Consider the following 21,456-nt stretch of genomic DNA (forward strand, 5'->3'; position numbering starts at 1 on the left):
CTCCTCATTTGCATGGTTTTGGTTGTGTGTACGTTTTGGAGGCATCTGCACAGCTGGATCTTGCTGGTAGCGATGCTGTTGCAGCCCTCAGGTTCCTTTCTCTGAGTGGTAATAGAGTGCTCCTGTCAGCCTCCCAGATGCTGCTCCATAAGGATGCTCCACTCGCCGGGAGAGTTTTGTGTTGGTGGTGAAAGTCTCAGCTTCATCACAGCTCCTCTTTCTGCCTCTGAAGGTAAACAGGGCAGCTTATAAGAAGTCTGCAAAAAAAAATCTAACCTTTCATTTTAGGACAGCAAGACAAAACAAAATCCATAGTTTGACATAATATTCTATTCGTGTCACACTTTTTTCCAACGTTGAAATTGACTTTCAAATGAACATAATTCAAAATTGTTTGTTTCATGTGTTCATTTCTTAAAGTTGGTAATTTTGGAGAGGAACATTTAACAGGCAACCAACAACTTCTTTTTCCCTTGGATGTTAAAATCGAGATCCATGGTCATTTTTTTAACATGTGTGCAGGATAAGTTCAATATTAAAAACAACGTTAACTTCTTTCTTGTTGAGATTTGTGTCTGGGTTACAGGAGGGAGAGGAAAGGGTGTCGGCCGTGCATTTGTTTTGTGATGTAGCACAGAACTGGGGGTATTTAGCTGAAGCAAAGAGGCACTGTCATATAGATATCAGTGCATACCTTATGTGACTGTATTTTTACACCATTTGTTCTTTGCTAATTTTCAAATCGGAAAATCATTAGAACATTTCAGGTAATGGTATGGTGTTGCTTTTCATAAAGACATAGTTATAAAATCTTCTTTTCTTTCCTAAAGTTGCCCAAATCAAGTCAGAGCAAAAACAAAGAATGTTAAAAATACCCAACTTCTAGAACACGGCTCAAAAAGGAGCAAAGTTTGTCACCCCCACTATGAAGAAGATACCTAAAGGAGGCAAGAAAAAAAAATCTGAAGCTCAGAGTTAAAGATCTGCTCCGAAGAATGGCATCATGATATCATCAAGTCTCCATTTAGACTAATTTCCTTTTCTCTTTTACTTTTTCTCTTCTGCCCTCATTTCCAGCCCCAACCCCCTGTGCTTTTAATAACAGAACAATTGCAATAGAAAACAAAAAGCAAAAATCTATGAATACTTTAAAGCATAATATTTATATATTAAAAAGAGCCTTATATCCACAGAGCTCCTCTTGGCAAAGCAAATCTGCTTGTTAAACCATTCGGCAGCAAGATCTCTGTTTTGCTGCAATGATGCTGGACGGGACACTTTAAAAAAGATATAAAAGAAAGTCTCTATTAGATGTTGGATATACCGGGAGGAATGCTGCATGATAAAACCATTTCTGTCTCCCATATAAAAACTGTAAATGTGGTGATTTTATTAAGCTCCCCCGGGATTTTAAATGCACCCATTAAATTTGGTTAGGCTGCATCAAAAAGTAAAAAAAAAAGTACGTCTTTCCCAGTGACTTTAAGCACTTTGTTTTTAGTTTTAAAACCAATGGACCCTCTTCACAGAAGATATTTTTAAATATATCTTAAGAGAGCAGTGATCCTATGAGAAGAGGGTGATGGGCTACACCTCTGACATTTTACTTATGTTACTAAAAGACTACTCTGCAATAACCCTGTATTTACTTATATATTTCCCAAACCTGCAACTGCACTGTTTACACTTTGTCACAATACTGTATTTGCACTCCAATAGATCATACCTCATATGATCCCTCTATTGTATATAAGACACCTTAAATCTCTATTATTTTGTTTTTATACATTATATATATATATATAGTGTGTATAAACAAAATTATATATGTACCCTTGCATTCGGTTAGGATGAAAGGGTTAGTTACATGATTACACTTCCTATTGCATTTAATCTAAATATATGCACTAGTTTGTTTGAATTATTTCATATCTCAGGGGTCACTTCTTGTTTTTTTTTGTTTTCTGTGAAAGTGTTCTCCACTTGGGGACATCATTCAAAAGAAAGTAAGTATTTTCTTATTTTAGTTGTTACCCATCGTCTTTGATTAAACCATGAAACAAAAGGTTGAGGTTTATGTAACACATTGGGCTCCCTTAACATTGTTGGTTTGTTTTCACATTTCAATTAACTGTTAATTATTACAATTACTTAATGTTTGGTTATGGAAAGATGAAAATACAAACTTTAAATGAAAAAGTTTATTTAGTTTCTAGCATAAAATAAGAAAGTTTATATAACCAGCCCAATTTGGACCCATTCAAATGCTCCTTACTTTTACTTTCTGAAGCTAAATAGGCCTTAAAAAGAGATTATCTGGGCGTGCAGGTGACATAGTGGTTAGTGTGCACGACCCATGTTTGGAGGATTTAGTCCTCAACGCAGCTGACCCGGGTTCAGTTCTGACCTGTGGTCACTTGCTGCATATCTCTCCCCCTCTCTCATACCACCTTTACTGTCAAAAAAACGGGCCACTTGTGCCGTAAGAACAAAAAAATAGATTAAATAATTTTGTAAAACATAAAATTTTCTCTTATGAAACAATATTACCTTAGTACAAATGGTAATACTTGCCATATATGTATTACTGCAGTAAATTCAATTGTTGCTTGTATGATATAATATAAATGATGTGTTTTAACAGAGGGATGCAAGAGTGTTTTTTTTTTTGGTTAATGAATAAAAGGAGGAAGGTATGTTATTGTAGTAAAAAACAACTTTTTAAAACATTAACGCAGTTCTTTCACTCTTATCTGCCCGGTTTTGGATTTGTCATTTAAAGGGGTTGTGTTGAATGTTAGGATTTAGTTGCAATTTGAACAGTCGAGCCGATGATCTGTAGGCTCAGACCAAACAAGCATGTGCAGAGGTTTAAAGACAACAGGAGAAACTGAGTTTGTCTTCCAAGTGCTTATGGAGGGACAGAAAAAGGAGAATAGAAAAGATAAACTGACATCAGCCATGTGCCGTAAGAAGCTGTAGATCTTCCCCTTTTTTCCCAGCATCTCCTCCTCTGTACAGCCTCCTCGTGTCACAGTGTACTCCTGTCATTCCCTCTGACTTGCTAGACATCCTCTTCCCCTGCTGTCACATTTAGCACAGATGGTTAGGCTCTATGGAGTGGCCTGTCAGTCTCCATTTAGCTGCTTCTGAGTGACAGCGGTGGCTCATGAAGGGCCCCGGCCCACGGAAACCAGCGGAGATCCTCCAAACAAAAGAGAAAGATTAAGAGAGCAGATTTGTCTGAAGAACAGAAAATAATGAGGGTTAAAAAGGAACAAAACTGAGTGTCCTGAAGACACGTGAATCATCCTCCGCTTTTTGAAATTTAAAGAATACTAGATGTTTTAATGCAGGATAAAAAAGTTTCACCTCTGGCTTTAAAACATACCTGTCACATAAATGTGGGATTAAACGTTGGGTCTGCAACACGGAGGGATAGTTTAAATGCACTTTATAACCCAGAAGAGAGCAGAACATCAAACTTTATTGCTTTTCTACAATTCTTTCATTTTGTTAAAAATCCTTAATGTCTACCGTCCATTTTATAAAACTAAGGTGTCCTCACAAGAAAGAAATCAGAAATCCTATATGTTGATTTACTTAATATGTAACAGATACATTGTAATTGTCTATATATTTTTACAAAACTGAACATAACTTAAAGATTAATAATTTACCTTTGGGGTTAATAAAGTATTTTTTAATTGAATGGAAAAAAATAGAAATTCAAATAAAAGAAATATATTTACTTTGTCTAATTTTCAGATTTCTAATAAAAGCAAAGATTAAAAAAAAAAATTCTACCGGCAGAAAAAATATAAATTCAGAAAATTCCAATAAAACAAGAACCCTGTAAATGTTATCATTATAATTTTCTTATATATCTTACATATTTATTGATTTTGAGGAGCTCTAGGTCATTTCACTAATATTGGAAAAAAATTGCTCTGAAAGCTTAATTCTAAGGTCATAAATCAGTTAACAGGATAAAGTGGGAGAAAATGCTTTCAAATCTGCCTTTTGCTTTCTAGTCTAAACAATGCAAAGCAAACTGTCTTGCAAACCACAGATAAACAAACATTCCTACAGTAATCTCTGTTTTTACCAAGAAGCATTACTAACCTAACCTTTGCCAATAATCTGTAAGCTGGTATTCTGCATCTGGGCTGCTACTGTAGGTATAGACCACATTGGAGGATCCAGTGGGGGGCTGCAGGGAGGAGAGGGGGAGCTGCTGTATTGTAGCGCCTCAGGGCAGCGCTCCAAGTCAATATATATCTCAACACTCGCTCCTGCGCTCCCATTTGAGCGGGACGCGCTTCCCTGCTGCTACTGCTGCCGCTGCAGAAAAGTGACAGACAGCCACACCAGGAGCCTCTCTAGGTATGAATGAAAACATTTCTATATGCACTATATGCAGGTTTGAGGAATGCAGGCAGACTGATTTGTTTTGAACTAATATATTTAAAAGAAAGGTAAAGAAAAGGCCTGACATGTTTTTCTCTACAGGATCTTTAAGCAGCTTTATTTTCTCATTTATGTTTTGCAGTATTATTTTTTCTTTCATTGTAAAATTCAAAATAACTTAATCTAATGTAACATAATTGTAATGAAAAAAAAAAGATTTATTTAGATATTATAATTTGTTTAACCCAGATTTTTTTAAGTATTTGATAATATCTCAGAAGATCTATTTATATGTTGCCTTTTTAAGAAACTTAAATGTAACTAAATAGTTTTTAAACACTTTAAACTCATGGGATGTTGTGTGTTTTTGAAATTTCAGGGGCAAAAACATACCTTATTTTATAGGGATAAACAAACAATAATTTCACATTTTACAAATTTGTAAATATTAGATATAAAGAAACCACCTCAGTCTATTTTCATTTTTAAATTCACATCTAATCTCGTTTAGATCCCCCCCCCTGCAGAATTCATCCCTTCTAACCGTGGTTGCTCTGGCATGTAACCTGTCAAAGCTTTTAGTGTAGTCAACCTTCTTAATTGCAACGATAGATGTTCAAGCGGCTGGGCTTGTTTGATCCCATCCCTAAAAGCTTAAAACAAGACCGCAGGGTTTGGTTACAGAGTGTCAGGGGGGAGGAGGAGAGGCTTTTGCAGCGGCCAGGAGAGAGGGCGAAATACAGTAAAAATGATTTTTATTGATTGGCTCGTAGTTGCAGCTGTTAGACTCCATTATGAGCATAAAGCTCAGGTCAGAGCCCTGAGGGGAACAAGTGAGCCAATCAAACGGGCCAGTACTGAGGGTCCGGTTGGGAGGACAGTCTGACATAATGTGTTAAACTCCTCACCCTGTTTCTCACCATCATCCTCGACACGTTGGGTCGCTCTTCCATATAACTGACCATCCATCTCCTGTGCTCGCCTCACTGGGTTCTATCTCAAAAACTATGCTGTATATGAATAAATGAAGCAGAAAAAATATATTTTTTAATCTATTTAGTTTAACGTCGACTTGAAACATAAAAAAAAATATACTTTCATCTCTAAATTGCCTAAAGAAAGATTTTACTGTTGAGGAGAAGCTGCCTCCTCCTTAATTCACTGTAGGCTTCAGCTAACGGCTTGGCTTACAGTATAAAGATAAAGTAATTAAACGATTAAAAAATATATTTCATCCATTTCAAAATAATTAGATTAGAAATGAACCTATCAGGCTTTTCCCAGTCAACACCAACTTTCTGTTGTCCTTCAGGGTCTGAGCAGCTGATTCTGTATTTGAATGATTTATATTATATGGTTTGTTTCCCAATTATACGAAAGAAGGAAAAGTTAGAGCTTCATTGGTATGGAAAGTAGTTTTAAATTATACAGAAAATTAAAGAAGTACAACACTATCCTTATATTTATGAATCTCTAAACTCCTTTTTAGTTAACTTGTTATTTGCTGATGTCTCAAACTGGTTTTGATTATTTATCATTTATCAGTGTTTTAGATATTTTTATAATTTTATTTACCTATTCCATATTATATGTTTCATGTTGCACAATTGTACCAAAAAAAACTCCTAGTTTGTGAACTCCTTCACTAACAATGGCAATAAACCTGATTCTGATTCTGATCAATATTTTTCTGCTAAACCACTATCAAAATAGATTCCTGAAAAATTGTCCGGTTCGGTCACAACTCGTAGTTGCATCTCTAATTAAGATAAAAGGATATGAAAAAGATGTTAAATGATCACCAATAAGGTCCTTAGCTGAGGAAAGGAGACATGAGAAAAAAGGAGGAAATTAAAAGAAGACATTAGTGGAACAAAAGTAACTATATGCAAGCATTTTTTATAGATACCATCAATCAGAATATTATTCTCACCCTTTGACATATTCATCTTTAGAGTCTGTAAAATGTAAATTTTAATCTAAAAAAGGAGTTAAATTTTATGCAATAGAAAGGAGCCCTTATAATTCAAAATTTGTATGAATTTTTCCTTAATAAATATAGACCTAACTATGAATCATTAAAAAAAAAACTGTGGAAACTTGCAAAAGCTGGACTTATGTATCTATGTACCTATATTTTTGATCATTATTTATAAAATGTAAATTTGAATCCTCTTTTAACGTTAATTTTCTTTTGAGATTTTGAACTGTATGGAAGCGGTTCAGATTTTAAATAATAAAAGTAAGGTAAGATCTGTAAATCCAATCGTGTTAATTTGGGCATTTAACAGAGATTTAAAAGGTAAAGTTTTTGACCAGATGCCAAGAACATTTTAACCTTTAATTCTTCTGCTATTTATGATCCAATCTAACCGAGGAAGCAAAGTGTTCAGGCGAAGCAGTTGGACTTATTCTCCACATCCTGACCCAGATCTCGGTCCTGGCGCTAATGAGGCCCTTTAGGCATGATGCCAGGCTCTCTCATTAGGAATCCAGCCTCAGACCCCCAACTTCTCCTACCAGCTCTACACCATCCTGAGCATGAAGTTGCCTGTAGCCGCCCTCTGAGGGTCTAACCTCGCCTTGCTGAACAGGTGCAGGGTCCTCTGTGATAGCTCAGTTAGGCCCCCCTTCCTGGGGCCCTCCTACTGCCTAGTGCTGCATCGGAGCTAATGAATAGTGGCAGATACAGTGACAGAGGGGCAGCACAGGCCTCCCTGCAGTTATGTTAGTGGCAACCCTCATCTCAGGTTGAGATGGTGGTGGGTAATATATATATTACAATTATTTGTACAATCACGCTGCAAAAACTTAGATTAGATTAGATGAGCTTTATTGATCTCACAGCGGAGAAATTCACTCTTCACATGTTGGCATAGAAGTTACAGAAGGTGCAAACAGGGAGGAAAAAGATGCATTAAGAATAAGCAATATATATACAGTATATACAGGTATATACAGTATATCAAGATAGAAACGATCTAGAAATAAAAAGATTTAAAAAAATAAATAACAATTAAGGGTATTTACCCTTAATTTGAGCAGGTAAATAAGATGATTAGCCAATGGAATGAGGATTTCTACTCTTAAAATAAGCTAATATGCACTTGAAATCAGCCAATGCAATTATTTTTTCTTTTTTTAAATGTAAATTGTTATGTTCCATTAGCAAAGTGTCTCACTTCCCTCCTCGTTTCAAGAAATGACTTATTTAGATTTCCATTTTTTCCAGTGCAATATACACACAACTATATTTAAAATAATGTCTTTAATTAATTTGCAGCATCCCTTATGAATTTGTCCTCTTTTTGCTTTACAGGAACAACGGCAGGTTTAACAAAAGGATCCTTTTTTTTTATCCCAAAAGTTTGAACCAAAACCTGCAGCAAATGAAATGCATTATAGCACAAAAACAACGTTTCTAGATTTGCTCAAATACATTTAGTTGTTTTGGACCTACGCTTGAAATAACCTTTAATCATGTCAAAGGATGAAGCTTGCAAAGTCACATCAGCTGGCAAACACAAAGAGCGAAAACCAAAGAAGCCACATTACATCCCCCGACCATGGGGCAAACCCTACAACTACAAATGCTTTCAGTGCCCCTTCACCTGCATGGAGAAATCCCATCTGTACAACCACATGAAGTACAGTCTCTGCAAGAACTCACTTTCTCTGCTCATCGAGTCGGATTGGCCATACAAGAAGGGCAACATCCTGCATCCAGATCAATTGCGACCCTTTCAGCAAGCGCATGGTCTGCATACTACAGGGAAAGATGAACTGGAGCAGGTAACGCAGACCGATGAGAAGCAGGGGCAACATAGGTCAGAGGAGGAGGACAGTGAGGGCAGAGAAACTCGGGGAGAAGGGGATGAAGAAGATGGAGGGCGACTGGACCGGGCAGAAGTTACTGGAATGGTCAAACCAAGCTCCAACAACAGGAGGGTAGAGTCTCCAGAGGTTACAGCCAAAAGGAGCAAACAGCCAGAGTCAGAGTTGCTGATGGCTGACATGCTTTCTTTTGAAGACCAGCTGTTACGAGCCCGTTCTGCCGAGCTAGAGGCCCAGCTGAGACACTATAAGCTGCCAAAGACATGTCTAACAAGTCCTGCGCTCCTGTCGGAGCAGTGGCGGCTGTTTGCATCCAGCAACGCTAAAACTAAAGAAGAAGGTGCTCAGCCACGAGTGAACGGCTCAATCCCCTGTTACCCTCCCCCACCCAACCTGGTGGACTACCAGGATCCCAGCGGACTCAACTTGTCTGTGTTAGGAGTAGGTTATCCAATTAGCCCAAGCCTGTTCTCCTACATGAACTCAGCGATTCCGGCTGCAGCTTCCAGTGTTGCCGCTCAGACCCACGCACAGTTCGCCCAGCTTCCCTTCCTGGCATCAGCTGCTCAGCTGATGCACCCGGCATCCAGCTCCAATCCTGACAGAGCCCTTATTCCCCCTCGTCTCTATTACCCCTTTCTGTGTGAGCACACTTTTGGACCAGTGAGCACCCAGGCTGATGCCAGCAAATCTCTAAAACACCCATCAAGTGGTGCAGATGCAAGCTCTGGATTCCAGCCTAAAGTAGGTCTGTGGAAAGTTCCTGCTTTGAGGGCAGGAAACACAATGTCCCCTGCTGGCTGGTTGTCACCTCAAAGAGACTCACCTGATGAGGGCTACAGAGTGGGGGATAAAATACAAGCTGCAGCTAAGGAAGGCAAAGCTACCAGTGGTCTGAAGAGGACAGGAGGTCCCCTGAGAGGCCATGAAGCGCCTGTAGAGAAGAAACAAGCAATGGGTTTCACTTTGGACCTTTTAAGGAGCATTCAGACTGCATCAGCGGAGAAACTTCTTCTAAAAAGCAGGTAGAGTTAATCAGAAATATGTTTTGCTTTTTTTTTTCCAAAAATATCAATGTTAAACTGTGATGTTTCAAATGTTTCCAGAGTAAAACTCTTTGTTTTGTTTTTTTCTTTAGTTTACAAGATGCTCAGCTTCAGAACCGTCCAGATGACCACTCGTTTGACAAGTCTCTCATCAGTCCCAACAACGAAACGGTCTCTTTATCCGCTGCTGCTGAAGCCACCAGCCAAGACTCTGCTGCGTCCAGGGCGCTCGAAGAAGGTGCTTCAGAATCCGTGGCCGCTCTCCTCACTGATCTCTCCAAGGCTCTGCAAGAATATCAGGAGGCAGAGCGCAAAATCTCCCACCTGGAAAACGAGGACCATCCTGCCCAGCAGCACCTATGGGAGCACCTGAACAAAATCCGCAATGAGTTGTCGCACATTCACCAGGCTCTGGAGCACACAGCCAGCCAAAGCGACGGACCTCTTGACCTGTCAGTGAAGAGGGAGTCGATGGAGTCGCCTTGTGAGCAAACTATGAGAGAAGATGGCAAACATAAGGCAAGCACTAGAGAGACGGAAGAGGAGGATGAGGAGGTGGAGGAGAATGAGGGGGAGAAGGAAGAGGAAGAAGAGAGCGAGAGGAGGCTGATGAAGGCTTCGCTGGAGAAGCGTAAGCAGTCATTAGACATGCTGATCAAGATGAGTCAGTCATCGGTCGTGAACAGTGAAGCCTTGCCTCCGAGCGGCCTAGGCCTGAGGTCAGCTGAGGCCTTGTGGCCCAGCAGAACCACAAAGTGTGAAGCGGATTCCAGCGTTCTTGTCTGCCCCGATGGCCGATCAGTCGTGTTTACTGACATACCTTCCTCCATCAAACCTCCACAGAGACCCTCATCCCTCCAGCGACTGGAAACACAGTGTCCTCCAAGTCCTCTGGCTACCCTGGAAAGCTAAACTTAAACCTACTGAACCTACTCCTGCATTTGTTGTTTTCTTTAGATCAGTTTGTCCTTCAACAATCATGCTGAGAGACAATCTTGTAAATGAATATGTATAATACTGTAAATTAAATAAATGATCTGTTTGTTTCTTCATTTAATTTCATGTATATTAAATGTATTATACAATATAAAACCATGAGAATCAGTCCTTTTAATTAAACTGAGGCAAAAAGCTTGGTTTATTAGTAAATCTGGATCAAAATTCTCCAAATAATAATTTAAGGCTGTACACAAATGAATGCATGTGTATACTTTGGGAGGATAAAACAATAAGGAAGTTCTTCACACAATTTTTATTAACAAGAAAGACAAACATCCAACATGGCAGAACACCTTTAGCTGTAGGTTTACAGGTTGGCTGTGATAAAGGTGAAGCAGCTCCTACAGCCAAACCATCAGAAGTGTGGTTAACCTGTGCTTCCCGTGCTGAAGGTCGAAGATCCCCCCAGGGCCTAAGGCCGGGGGCCCCTCATTCACCAAACCTAAAGCTTTCTGACTGCTGTTAGGAGGAGAGCGGGGCCTGCCCACCTCACATCCTCAGGCCCCTTCACCAACATCACCTTCAGATCACAGAAGAAAAAAAGGTCAGCTGTCAGGACCAGAAGAGACACCAGCGGATACTTAACCTGAAACGATCAGGGAACTATTTTACTTACGTTATTCCCATCTTCAACATGTAATTGTACAAAATAAGAGCAAAATGATAACAAATGATCGATTAAATACTTTGATGTGTCTTCATGTCCCTGCAACATCTTTACATTCCGTCACATTGCTATCTGAAATGAAAATAAAACATTTCCTTTTAGAAATTTTATTAATAAAATGTGAAAAGGGTGACTTGTAGTTTCATACATTTGATATAAGTTAGCCGCTGTATTTTGTTTGTCCAGCTGGCAGTTGAAGCTCCAACCAGGCTCATGTTTTTGCAGCTTTCCTTCCAGTTATCCTGGATTTAGCCCCATTTATCTTTCACTCTGGCCAGTTTCCTGTCCAATCATGCATGTTAGGTTCAGCTTTACTCTCATCTAATCAGGATACTTCTTCCATATGTCTGCTTGATCCCCCTACTTGGCTTGCCACTCTGCCATTAAGACGTTTGTATGAGGTATATGACCAACATTTGTCGAAACATCTGTGGAAAGGACAGCTCCTCCACAGCTACCATGGGGCTCTTAGATGCTTTTGACCGGTAAGGTGGACAAACTCCCATGTCTTGGTCTAATTCCATTTTTCTTTTTTTTCTTTTTTTATGTAGTTTTAAAAACCACAATGGGAGGAACAAACATATATTTCTGGTGAAACTACTTCGGCGGCATCAGAACCCCCCCTGTTTCTTCTTTTAGGCAGTTTCTGGTGCTGCACCACTTCAGAAAAACTTCCTTGGTTTACAGAAGCAGTGATGCAATGATTGGGACTTGGCTTTTTAAAGACCTTTCAGATCCCTTTGCCTCTTTTTGAAAATGTGTTTTCTTCTTTCGATTTTAGCCAGTGCTGATGGTTCACCTATATAGATAAACCTCAGGTAGGTTTTGTTGTTTCGCTGGTGATTTTTAACCAACACTGTGCTTAGGAGAGATTAACCAAGAGGAAACATTTAACATACCAAGCACAAATAAGTGTCTATTAACAGAAGTGTGAATGCTATAAGATTGAAGAAGCACATCGCACCTCATAAAAAGAGGATGTGACATGCTTTCAAAATAAGCATCAGTCTATAGCTATGGTCAGTAGATAAAGGGCAGTTGTGCATTGAACACATAAGAAGAAAGGTAAGTTCAAACGAATTCACTATTATTTGATTAATTAATTCCCAACTTTCATCAGTTAGGAGACAAATTAAATGTTTTGCATGCTTAGATGCAATATTTGACAGGTTATAAAAGTGTGTTGTCTTATTTTTTAATAGCAACAGACAGTATCCATTTTCTTGTATTTTATTATTAGACTAATTTTCATATAGAAGCTAAAAAAAGAAACTTCTTTGTTCAAATACAAGCATTTTGCGGTTAAATTCAATGATTTTTTTTCATATATTCACATTCTTATTAATTTCATTACATGTCTTTGCTGGGATTTAGAGGATTATACATCTTTATGATTATATATAAAAGATGTAAGAATATACATCTTGACTAATAGGTTATATAAATCAAACATAAAATACCATATATGATATAACTGATATTTTAGAAACAAGAAGGGATTGCTTTAGATTGTTTTCTCATTAAGAAAAAGCAGACTTTTGTTTACATTCTTACATGAATTATATTCGTGTTTCGTGAAAGAGTTATTTCTACCTCCCTCTTGATGAAACCCTTCCCCCCCCACCTCTGTATCTTTAGATCTTTTCCACCTGACGGGTGCCGTCTGATAAAAGAAGCTGTGACTCACGTTACAGAGATGGTCGGAGCGGTTCTGCTTCTGCTTCTGCTTAACTTCCCCTCCTACACTGCGTTCGGCTTCATGAGCTGCTCTCAGAATTTTGCAGATTCGCATTGCATGTGGTGCGATAACCGCAAGATTGTGAACATCTCTGCTGTGGTGAGAATGTTCCCTGAAAATATAACTTTTATTAGCTTTTCCAAAAACATGATCAGAGTCGTCCCACCTGGAACATTTAGTCGTTTTGCTGGACTCAAACATCTGGACCTGAGTCAAAATAAACTAGCATTTCTGAAAGGAGAAGAATTTAAAGGACTTCATCTCCTGCAGTTTCTCAACCTCACCGGCAACAACATGTCGCTCATCCATTCGAACGCATTTGAAGGACTCACCGGTCTGAAAGTCCTTCTTCTGAGCAGAAACAGCCTTTTAGACGTCTCCGGCCTTCTCTTTCATTTCTTTCCTGCCATTGAAAGCGTCGATCTGTCGCTCAACAAGTTAAAGTCTTTCAGCTGTGAAGAGTGTGGAGGCTCCCTGTCTCTAAAATACTTGAATCTCTCAGTAAACAACATCCAGAAGGTAAATGTGAGCTGTTTTCCAGCTCTGAAATACATCAAACTGTCCAACAATACACAACTGGAGCTGCAGCCAGATGCTTTTAACTCAAATCAGCAGCTGAGGACTCTGCTCCTTCAGTCGGTCGGGGTAGAAAGTCTAATGGGACTTTCTGCACAGACGAGGGGAGATCTCATTCACATATCATTTTCTATGTTTGCTGAGAATTCTTCATGGACAATCTGTGATGTGCTGAGACGAATGGAAAACGTCACCAAAGTAGAGGTAGAGTAGCCATTCGTTACTACTTTTTATTTACTTCTGGGTTTAAATCATTTAAGTCGTTTTTATGAATTTACTTTTACACAGGTTGACCTAAAAGGATCCAAGTTACCTGAGAGTAACACCAGCCTTCTGGACTGCCCCACTCCTACCATGCTTATAGTTCTGCAAGCACAGTTGGGGAATGTGGATCGTTTGTCTTCGGAAAAGAGTAACACAAGCAAACTTTATCTCATCAACTGTGGTTTAAAGCAGATATCAAATGCAACGTTTCAGGGTTTCACAGCTCTTAAAACACTGTACCTAAACCAAAATCATGTTAACATTAAGCGGGACACATTCAGAAGCCTGACTAAGCTGACGTTTTTAAGTTTGGACAGGAACAGGATTCGGGACATTGACTCCGGTTGGTTTCACTCTCTCAAAGGTCTCACTTGCCTGTCCCTTATGAAAAATGAGATAACTGAGCTGGAGGCGAATGTATTTAATGCTCTAACTAGTCTTGAGCAGCTCTACCTGCAGTTCAACCTGTTAAGATCCCTCAAGAAGAAGACTTTTGGTAATCTGCGCAGGCTAAAGAAGCTGAACCTCAGTTTAAATATAATTTGTTTCATTGAAGTGGGCACCTTCCAGGACCTGACAAACTTAAGGTAATTAAGGCGATCTGCCATATAAATCTGTTTTGTTTCACATCTACTTTCTTCTTACATCATTTTAACCTCACAGATACCTTGACCTTAGTGGGAACCGGATCAGGAGGGTGACACCATTTATTCTGTCTGGCCTTCAAAAACTGACTGCGCTTGTTCTGTATAACAATCGTCTCGAATTCAGATCCTACGAATCTCCATTTGAGTCCCTAATTTCTCTGAGGGTAAATGTTAAAGTTTTATCTCTTCTCCTAAAAAAAAAAAATCAAAACAAGGTGAGGATTGCACTTAATATCCCTGCATGTCTGTTGTTTGTATGTGATTTCTGTCTTATAGTTTCTAGAAATGAGATACCAGGGACCTGGAGGTTATGGCATTGGTGACATTGGACCACATTTCTTCAAGGGTCTACAGAACCTTACATGCATAAACATCGGAAACAGTGTCAAGATGAATATACATCCCGACGCATTTACTCCTCTGATCAGTTTGAAGATCTTGTTCATAGATGGAGTGGTTTTAAAAGAGACCAACCTAACTGCAGTGCTGTCGCCCCTAAAAGGCCTTTCAAAGCTGATGCTGCACAGGGCAGACCTCGACTCCCTACCAGCAAACCTCCTGCCTCCGAATAATTCACTGAAGGTTCTCAAAGTTTCTTCAAACCACATCCGTACATTAAACAAGGAAATGCTGAATAATCTACCAAGGTAATGGAAGGGCTAATGGAAAGTTTAGTTTATTTTTAACAGCTTTTAAAGAAGCAGAAAATGAGAAGAAGTTTGTTCCTCTTATATTTTTTTTCAAATGAGCTGGCAGTTCTCATAAGCTAAATAACTAAGGTCCTAAATTTAAATCAGCAGAGAAAACAAAACAAGAATAACACAATGAAAACAGGAGTGGGTACACATACCTGAGGTACCCCTGTCCCATGTTTGATGAAACATCAGTTGCTGGATATAATCATTCCCTTCTGTCTTGCTGCCAGGAACTATAGATGAGCTGAACTTTAAGTTGCCCACATAAGATACTAACCATGAAACTCCTCTTGAAGTAAGATTTTGGGCAGTTTTTATCCAATCACACCTTTAGTGGTGACCTTGTCTAACCTATATGTGTATCCATAAACAGCACTCCCAAACAGGACAGGCCAACCTGCTTCAGGAAGTTAATCTGAACTGCAAGCAACAGAACTTAAAAAAAAAAAAAAAAAGTGCAACACATGGGGCCTCCATAAAAATTATTTCAGCTTATGACATTATTTCCTTATTTTTTTTTTATGGCTAGAACGCCTTATGCTGGAGGTCTTCAACATGGGGGTGCGCGACCCCTAGGGGGTCCACTGAAAGTTTTGGTTGATTAAACTTTTTTTAATTTTTTTTTTTTATATGCCCCCCTGCTATTTCTTCCACTAATTGAAATTTCTTTGAATACAGACCATGAATTCACCACATTGTAGTAAATGGATAAATGGAGGCAGATGTCTTTCAGTCATCAACACACACATTCAGTGACACACAGGAGCTCTTTCAAGCTGGGCACCGTTTCATTCACAACACCTGTCCCATCAACCAGGAATCAGAATCAGAAATAATTTAATAATCCATATGTTATAGAGTGACTATAGGACCAGTTTGATAGAACACAATTTCATACAATATATATAATTAGGGGGTCCCCGCTCCATCTCACCATCAGTTTGGGTCCTTGGCCTGGAAAACGTTAAAGACCCCTGCCTTATGCTATTGGCCTTTTTTGCTATAGAATCACAGAATCTCCAGCTCTGGCTTTCAGTGTCGTCGTTTCCTTGGGCAAAACACTTCACCCACATTGCCAACTGATGGTGGTCAGACCTAACCTGGCAGTAGCCAGATTGATATGTGTGGAACTGAGTTGAGTTCTACGTTATCAAAATCTGGGATTTCTGGCTCCCAGTCTGTCTGTGAAAAGGAAGGACGTTTAGTACAATACTTTGAGCTGATTGGGTGACGTACCTTCTAGTACCTGCCTTCCATAATATCAGCGAATCGTGACTTAATCAGACTTAATAGCTTCGGCAACTTGGTCGTCCATGAGAGTCACCAACGGACACAAACACACAGACATCTTTCCAATCTACAGATGCAAAAAGTGCTTCTCTTTGCTCCTTTATTTAAATGAGAAATTGTCTCTATTTTAGATAAAACTGAGTCAATTGAGATATTGACAGTTGAGTCCTCCACCGTAGCCATGTTGGCCGCTCTGACTGTCGTCATTCCTACATGTGCCGCACCAAAAAATGCACACTGACATGTCATTGGTCTGACACGGTGGTTACAAGATGGACGTTTTAGCAGGAGTCTTTCAAGATGGATTTGTTGTGAGACAGAAAACTCAGATGACCAAGAATCAAGCTCGTAGCTCAAGGTTAGGTCAGAGGGGCTGGTGGTGCCAGTGTATGGCAACCTCGCTTCTGTTAGTGAGCCACTGGGCAGCTGTGGCCTCTATGTAGGATGCCACATCAGTGTGTGCAAGAATGGGTGAATGACTGAATGTAGTGTATATAAGTACAGGATATTTACCATTGATTGGTGTTCTTTTATGCAGCTTGTTACAGAATCAGAGTACTGTATCATGAAACTTAGAATATTTTTAACTGCAACCTCCAAAATGAACAAAAAAACAAAACAAAATGTGCATTAAAAATATGTATAAATGTCTGAATAATAACACCCTGGGTGTTTTTGTGCTTTCAGACTCCAATATTTTGATATTTCAGAAAACCCACTAAGCTGCGATTGCGATAACGCTTGGTTCAAGACCTGGGCGATAAGCAATGCTCATACACAGGTAACGCCATCTGCAAAGTTACAGATTCTCACTTATCTTGGTTAACTTTTCTTTTCTAAACTCCACCCAGGTTTCCTACCTGTACAATTTGAAGTGCAACAACGAAAGAAGATCCCGCTACCTGTGGCAGTTTGATGACAAGACCTGCTCTTATGATCAAATTTCTTTGACTCTTTTCATCACCTGCTCTGTGATGGATGTGCTCTTTGTGTTTGTGTGTCTGGCTTGGCACACACAAGGTCCCACTCTGCGCTTCTTGCTGCTAATGGCCAAAGCAAAACTTAGAGGAAGAAAAAGAGGCGCAGGGGTTAGATTTCAGTATGATGCATTCATCTCTTACAGCTCCAAAGATGAGGACTGGGTGATGAAGCAGCTGGTGCCTAATTTGGAGAAACCGGCTGCTGGTGCAGCAAAACTCAGGCTGTGCCTGCATCACAGAGACTTCCGCCCCGGTGCTGCGGTCCTGGAGAACATCGAGGCTGCAATCTATGGATCTCGACACACCATCTGCGTGGTGAGCCATTCATACCTGCAAAGTGAGTGGTGCTCTGTGGAGTTTCAGCTTGCCAGCCTGAGGCTTCTGTGTGATGGAAATGATGTCCTTCTGATGGTGTTCCTGGAGGAGATCCCTGAGCACTGCCTGTCCCCCTACACGCGGCTGCGCAGGATTGTGCACAGAAGGACATACCTGCTGTGGCCGGAAAACCCTCTAGAACAGAACGCCTTCTGGGTCAGACTGATGGACGCTTTGAGAGACAGTAAAGGATTGAAGGAGGCAGGAGAGTTTTGAGGAAAGCAAATTGTGGTTTTGGTAGTCGGATAGATCCAAGGATCAACAAATACCCACCTGGAATGAAACTATAGTTGCCTTTCTTGGGGAGAAATTTTTGGAGAGAAAGTGTTTTGGAAATAGATGGCTGACTATGAAATTCAAACATATAGACTTTACTTCTTTAGAATCGTAACCCCAAAGTTAATCCACAATTGATATTAGGATTGATTATTATTGTGTTCAAAGAGAGATGCTGCTGCAAAAATCTGCCTTTTTTGTCATTTTTAAACACAAACTAATTATTGGGTAAACAAATGTCTTTTATACTTAACAGGTAATCGTTATGTGAAATTCCAAATGTGCTTCCTAACCTAAACTCTCCTAATTTCTAAAATTTCTGCATTTTCAAATCCATCATATTTCAGAGAAACAAAAAGTCTGATTAGAGGAACTGTTTTGTAATATGCTGCTGAATTACTGGAGATCTCTTATGTTTGTAGGGGGGCTAAAGAAATATGATTTTTCTATCCTTTCTGTTGCATTTATCTTTTCTTTTTTCCCTCTTTTCTAATTAAGGTCAGTCCTATTTCCTTTGATCTTTTTCTCCATTTAATTCAGTTTATTTATATAGCGACAATTCACAGCACTTCATCTCAAGGTACTTTACAGAAACAGTTCAACCAGATCATACAGTCAGGTGGATTCAAAGTTTTCTATCTAAGTAAAACCGGTTGATTGGATCGACTCATTGATTTAAAGGTGATCCTTCATTTAGGGAGACAACGTTTAATTCTCCTCTTCTTATGCAAACTATCACATCGAACCAAGGGAGACGATACTCTTCACCAGAGCAGCAACCATGCTTGGTTTTAACAGGGAACACAGCCTCGCTTTGAAAGGTCTGTGATGGCTGGTGGGAGCATGTCTTCACCTGCCACTAAGTGGATTAAAACTTCTGCTTTTGCTGCAATCACTGTCATTAAATGCAGCTTATCAGCATAATTTGCACGACTTTCAGCCTTAAGAGCCATTGCACTGAAATGCACTGGCAAAACGTTAACTGGTGCAAAACAATGAAAAAGTGCTGTTATAAATATCCAGGTGTATAGATTGGTGATAAAATGTCCTTTACAAAACATAATGAAAATCTACAGAAAGGGTTCAAAGCTTAATTAGGCCTTCATGGCCTTCACTACACCTGAGTAGACAGAAGAAATGGCTGACATTCATTTGTAAGGCCAAACTGCTCTTCTACCTCAGTCGTTTTTTGTTTCATGCTACTCGCACACTTTGTGACTTTTCCTCACTGTCCCCATGTTATTTGGAGTAAGACTTCAACACCAAAAGGACTCAATAAAACTAGAAATTACTACTCAAGTTATACAGCTTTGAAACACAAATCAGGCTGGAGATCAGAGTTTCTGTCCGTCTCAGAGAATTATCTTTGAATTACTTCTCTTGGTCTATAAATTACTGAATGGCTTAGCTCTAAAACACATTACAGACTTTCTGTCAGTGTATCTACCACCTCGACAGTTCGGATCTTCTGGCTCTAGTCTACTTCTCCCTAGAACCAGAATAAAACATGGTGAAGCAGCGTTATTTTCTATATGCTCAGAAAAGCTGGAATAAACTTCCAGCAAACTTGCTGTAAAAGTTGCTTTGAATCAAGTTTAAACATGTTTGTTTAGAGCGGTCTTTGACTGTGCTTTAACATTTTAGTCAGGTTTCCAGTCAAACCTTTGATACGGTTTCTTGATCATTTTTTATTTTATAAAAATATACAATCCTCTTATTTTAATGTTATGCTTTTATTCTTTTTGCTGCCTCAACACCACTGCAATGCACAGTTCTTTATCTTTTATCTCGTGTAAAGTACTTTGAAATGTTTTGCCACTTAAATGTGCTTTATAAATAAACTAACCTTTGTGTCTAAAAGTTACACGCTGTTGCTCTAAGTGTTTCAGAACATCAGACAAATGTAAATTAAACACAGGTGAATCCAGAGTAGTTTTTAAATAGTTTATTATTAAGGTCTAAGAAAAGACAAAACTTCATGACCCTGTATAAAAAAAGTTATTAGCTCCTCTGTTAAAACATTACTTTCAGGGCTAAACAATAAAAACAGTTCAATTAGAAATAAGGCTGAATACAGCCTTTCAGTCGATGTCGATAATTATGTCTTTGTTTTTTATTTATTCTTTTTGAAAGGAGGACCAGGGGGAAAAGCCCAAATTAAATACAAAAAATTAAGTTACCCTACTTAAAAAAGTTACATTTTTGTTTAACAAAAAAAGAGGCCAGCCCTGATAACTTTTCTTAAAGATTCACTGAAAAAGAAAACCAGCCATTTAAAATAGAATTATTAGAGGAATTATAAATTGTATTTATTAATAAATAATTATAATAGTGGAATTTGACATTTTCAGATCATTTTCCTAAATGGAGAATTAAAAACCAAAATTCATAAATCTTATTCTACATTTCCTAATCACACATTTAAAAAAAGACTATTATTCAATTTTCAACTTGCATTTTCAAATCCTCTGTAAAATTGTATTTGCTTTTTTTTTCTCGCTCCATTCAACATTTCCGTGACCGTTCTGGTCCTTGAAGATAATTAAACCAATCACAGCTGCTTTTCTTAGTAGTGTTATGATCAAACTGTGGCTCTCTAGCCAATGAGAAAGCTGTTTACAACTGAATATTTCCTGTTTTACGTCACAGAAGCTGAAGCTAAAATCTATCCCAGAAGGCGGCAAAACTTGTGCTTTAAAATGATCTCTAACCTCAGTGGTTGTGGAAGCTGATCACATGAGAAATACTGATCTTCCTGTGTGAGACAGGTAAATCATTTTCTAATTCTTAACAGTGAAAACAGAGTGATAAACTATCTTCATCCAAACCTATATTAGGTTTTTATATTAAAAACACTTTTATTGATCAGATATTACCAAACACAGACACCACTTCCAACCCAAGTTGTTTAGTTTTAATGATCATTGGATTTTATGAAAAATATTCAACAAATCCAAATATTTTGATGACATTTTAGCATCTTGCCATTCTTAGAGTAGCCATTAGCTTCATCTTTTATAGACTTCTGTTTGTTTTTAACGCCATTTATGGCTTTGCCCTCTCTTACTTGTCTGAGATTTTAACTTTCCACAATTGTGGCAGAGCTTTACGCTCCTCGGGTCAGCTTCTGCTAGAGGTCCCTAGGTCAAAAACTTAAAACCCACTTTTTTAATTTAGCTTTTAATTCTGACTATAATACTGTCTCTTAGATGTCATCTTTCTGTGCACCTCTGGAAGGCTTTTAATGTCCTGCAGCACTGCACCACTACAGCACTTTTAATTGTATCTTGTATGTTTTTATATGTGTTATGTATTGTTTTTATGGCTTTGTTTTAAAGCACTTTGGGTACCAATTGGCTATTGTAAAGGGCTATACAAATAAATTTGATTTGATTTTAATTTGATCTTCCAGGAGATATCAAACCTTATCAAACCTATTTAAACCAAACCTCACTTACAAAATAAATAACTATAATGCATTACCACCTGGAAGTCCAAAGATCATGGCTGATTCTGTAATACATCTCAAATATTCCTTTCTCTGAATATTCACAAGTACAGATGATTTAAATCCCAAGAATTAACAAAATCTCTCTTCCTCATTGTTAGGATAGTTTGAAGGAAATAATAAACATCTTACCTCAACTTATCAGTACAAA

The 21,456-nt window shown here is 38.6% G+C and overlaps 2 protein-coding genes across 2 annotated transcripts; both read left to right on the top strand.

Moving 5' to 3' along the window:
- The first annotated feature begins 7,742 nt into the window (after positions 1-7,742).
- Positions 7,743-10,304, top strand: prr35 (proline rich 35). Its single transcript, XM_015375097.1, has 2 exons — positions 7,743-9,269; positions 9,383-10,304. The coding sequence occupies exons 1-2, from the start codon at positions 7,891-7,893 to the stop codon at positions 10,200-10,202; spliced, it is 2,199 nt and encodes a 732-aa protein (XP_015230583.1). The 5' UTR covers positions 7,743-7,890; the 3' UTR covers positions 10,203-10,304.
- A 2,294-nt stretch (positions 10,305-12,598) lies between these two features.
- LOC107084996 (toll-like receptor 13) lies at positions 12,599-18,127 on the top strand. Its single transcript, XM_015375096.1, has 6 exons — positions 12,599-13,474; positions 13,559-14,121; positions 14,198-14,345; positions 14,458-14,828; positions 16,854-16,947; positions 17,018-18,127. Exons 1-6 carry the CDS (start codon positions 12,653-12,655, stop codon positions 17,735-17,737), a joined length of 2,718 nt encoding a protein of 905 aa, XP_015230582.1. The 5' UTR covers positions 12,599-12,652; the 3' UTR covers positions 17,738-18,127.
- The last annotated feature ends 3,329 nt before the right edge of the window (positions 18,128-21,456 follow it).

Source organism: Cyprinodon variegatus, unplaced genomic scaffold, assembly GCF_000732505.1.
Source record: "Cyprinodon variegatus isolate N-32 unplaced genomic scaffold, C_variegatus-1.0 Scaffold113, whole genome shotgun sequence".
NCBI lineage: Eukaryota > Metazoa > Chordata > Actinopteri > Cyprinodontiformes > Cyprinodontidae > Cyprinodon > Cyprinodon variegatus.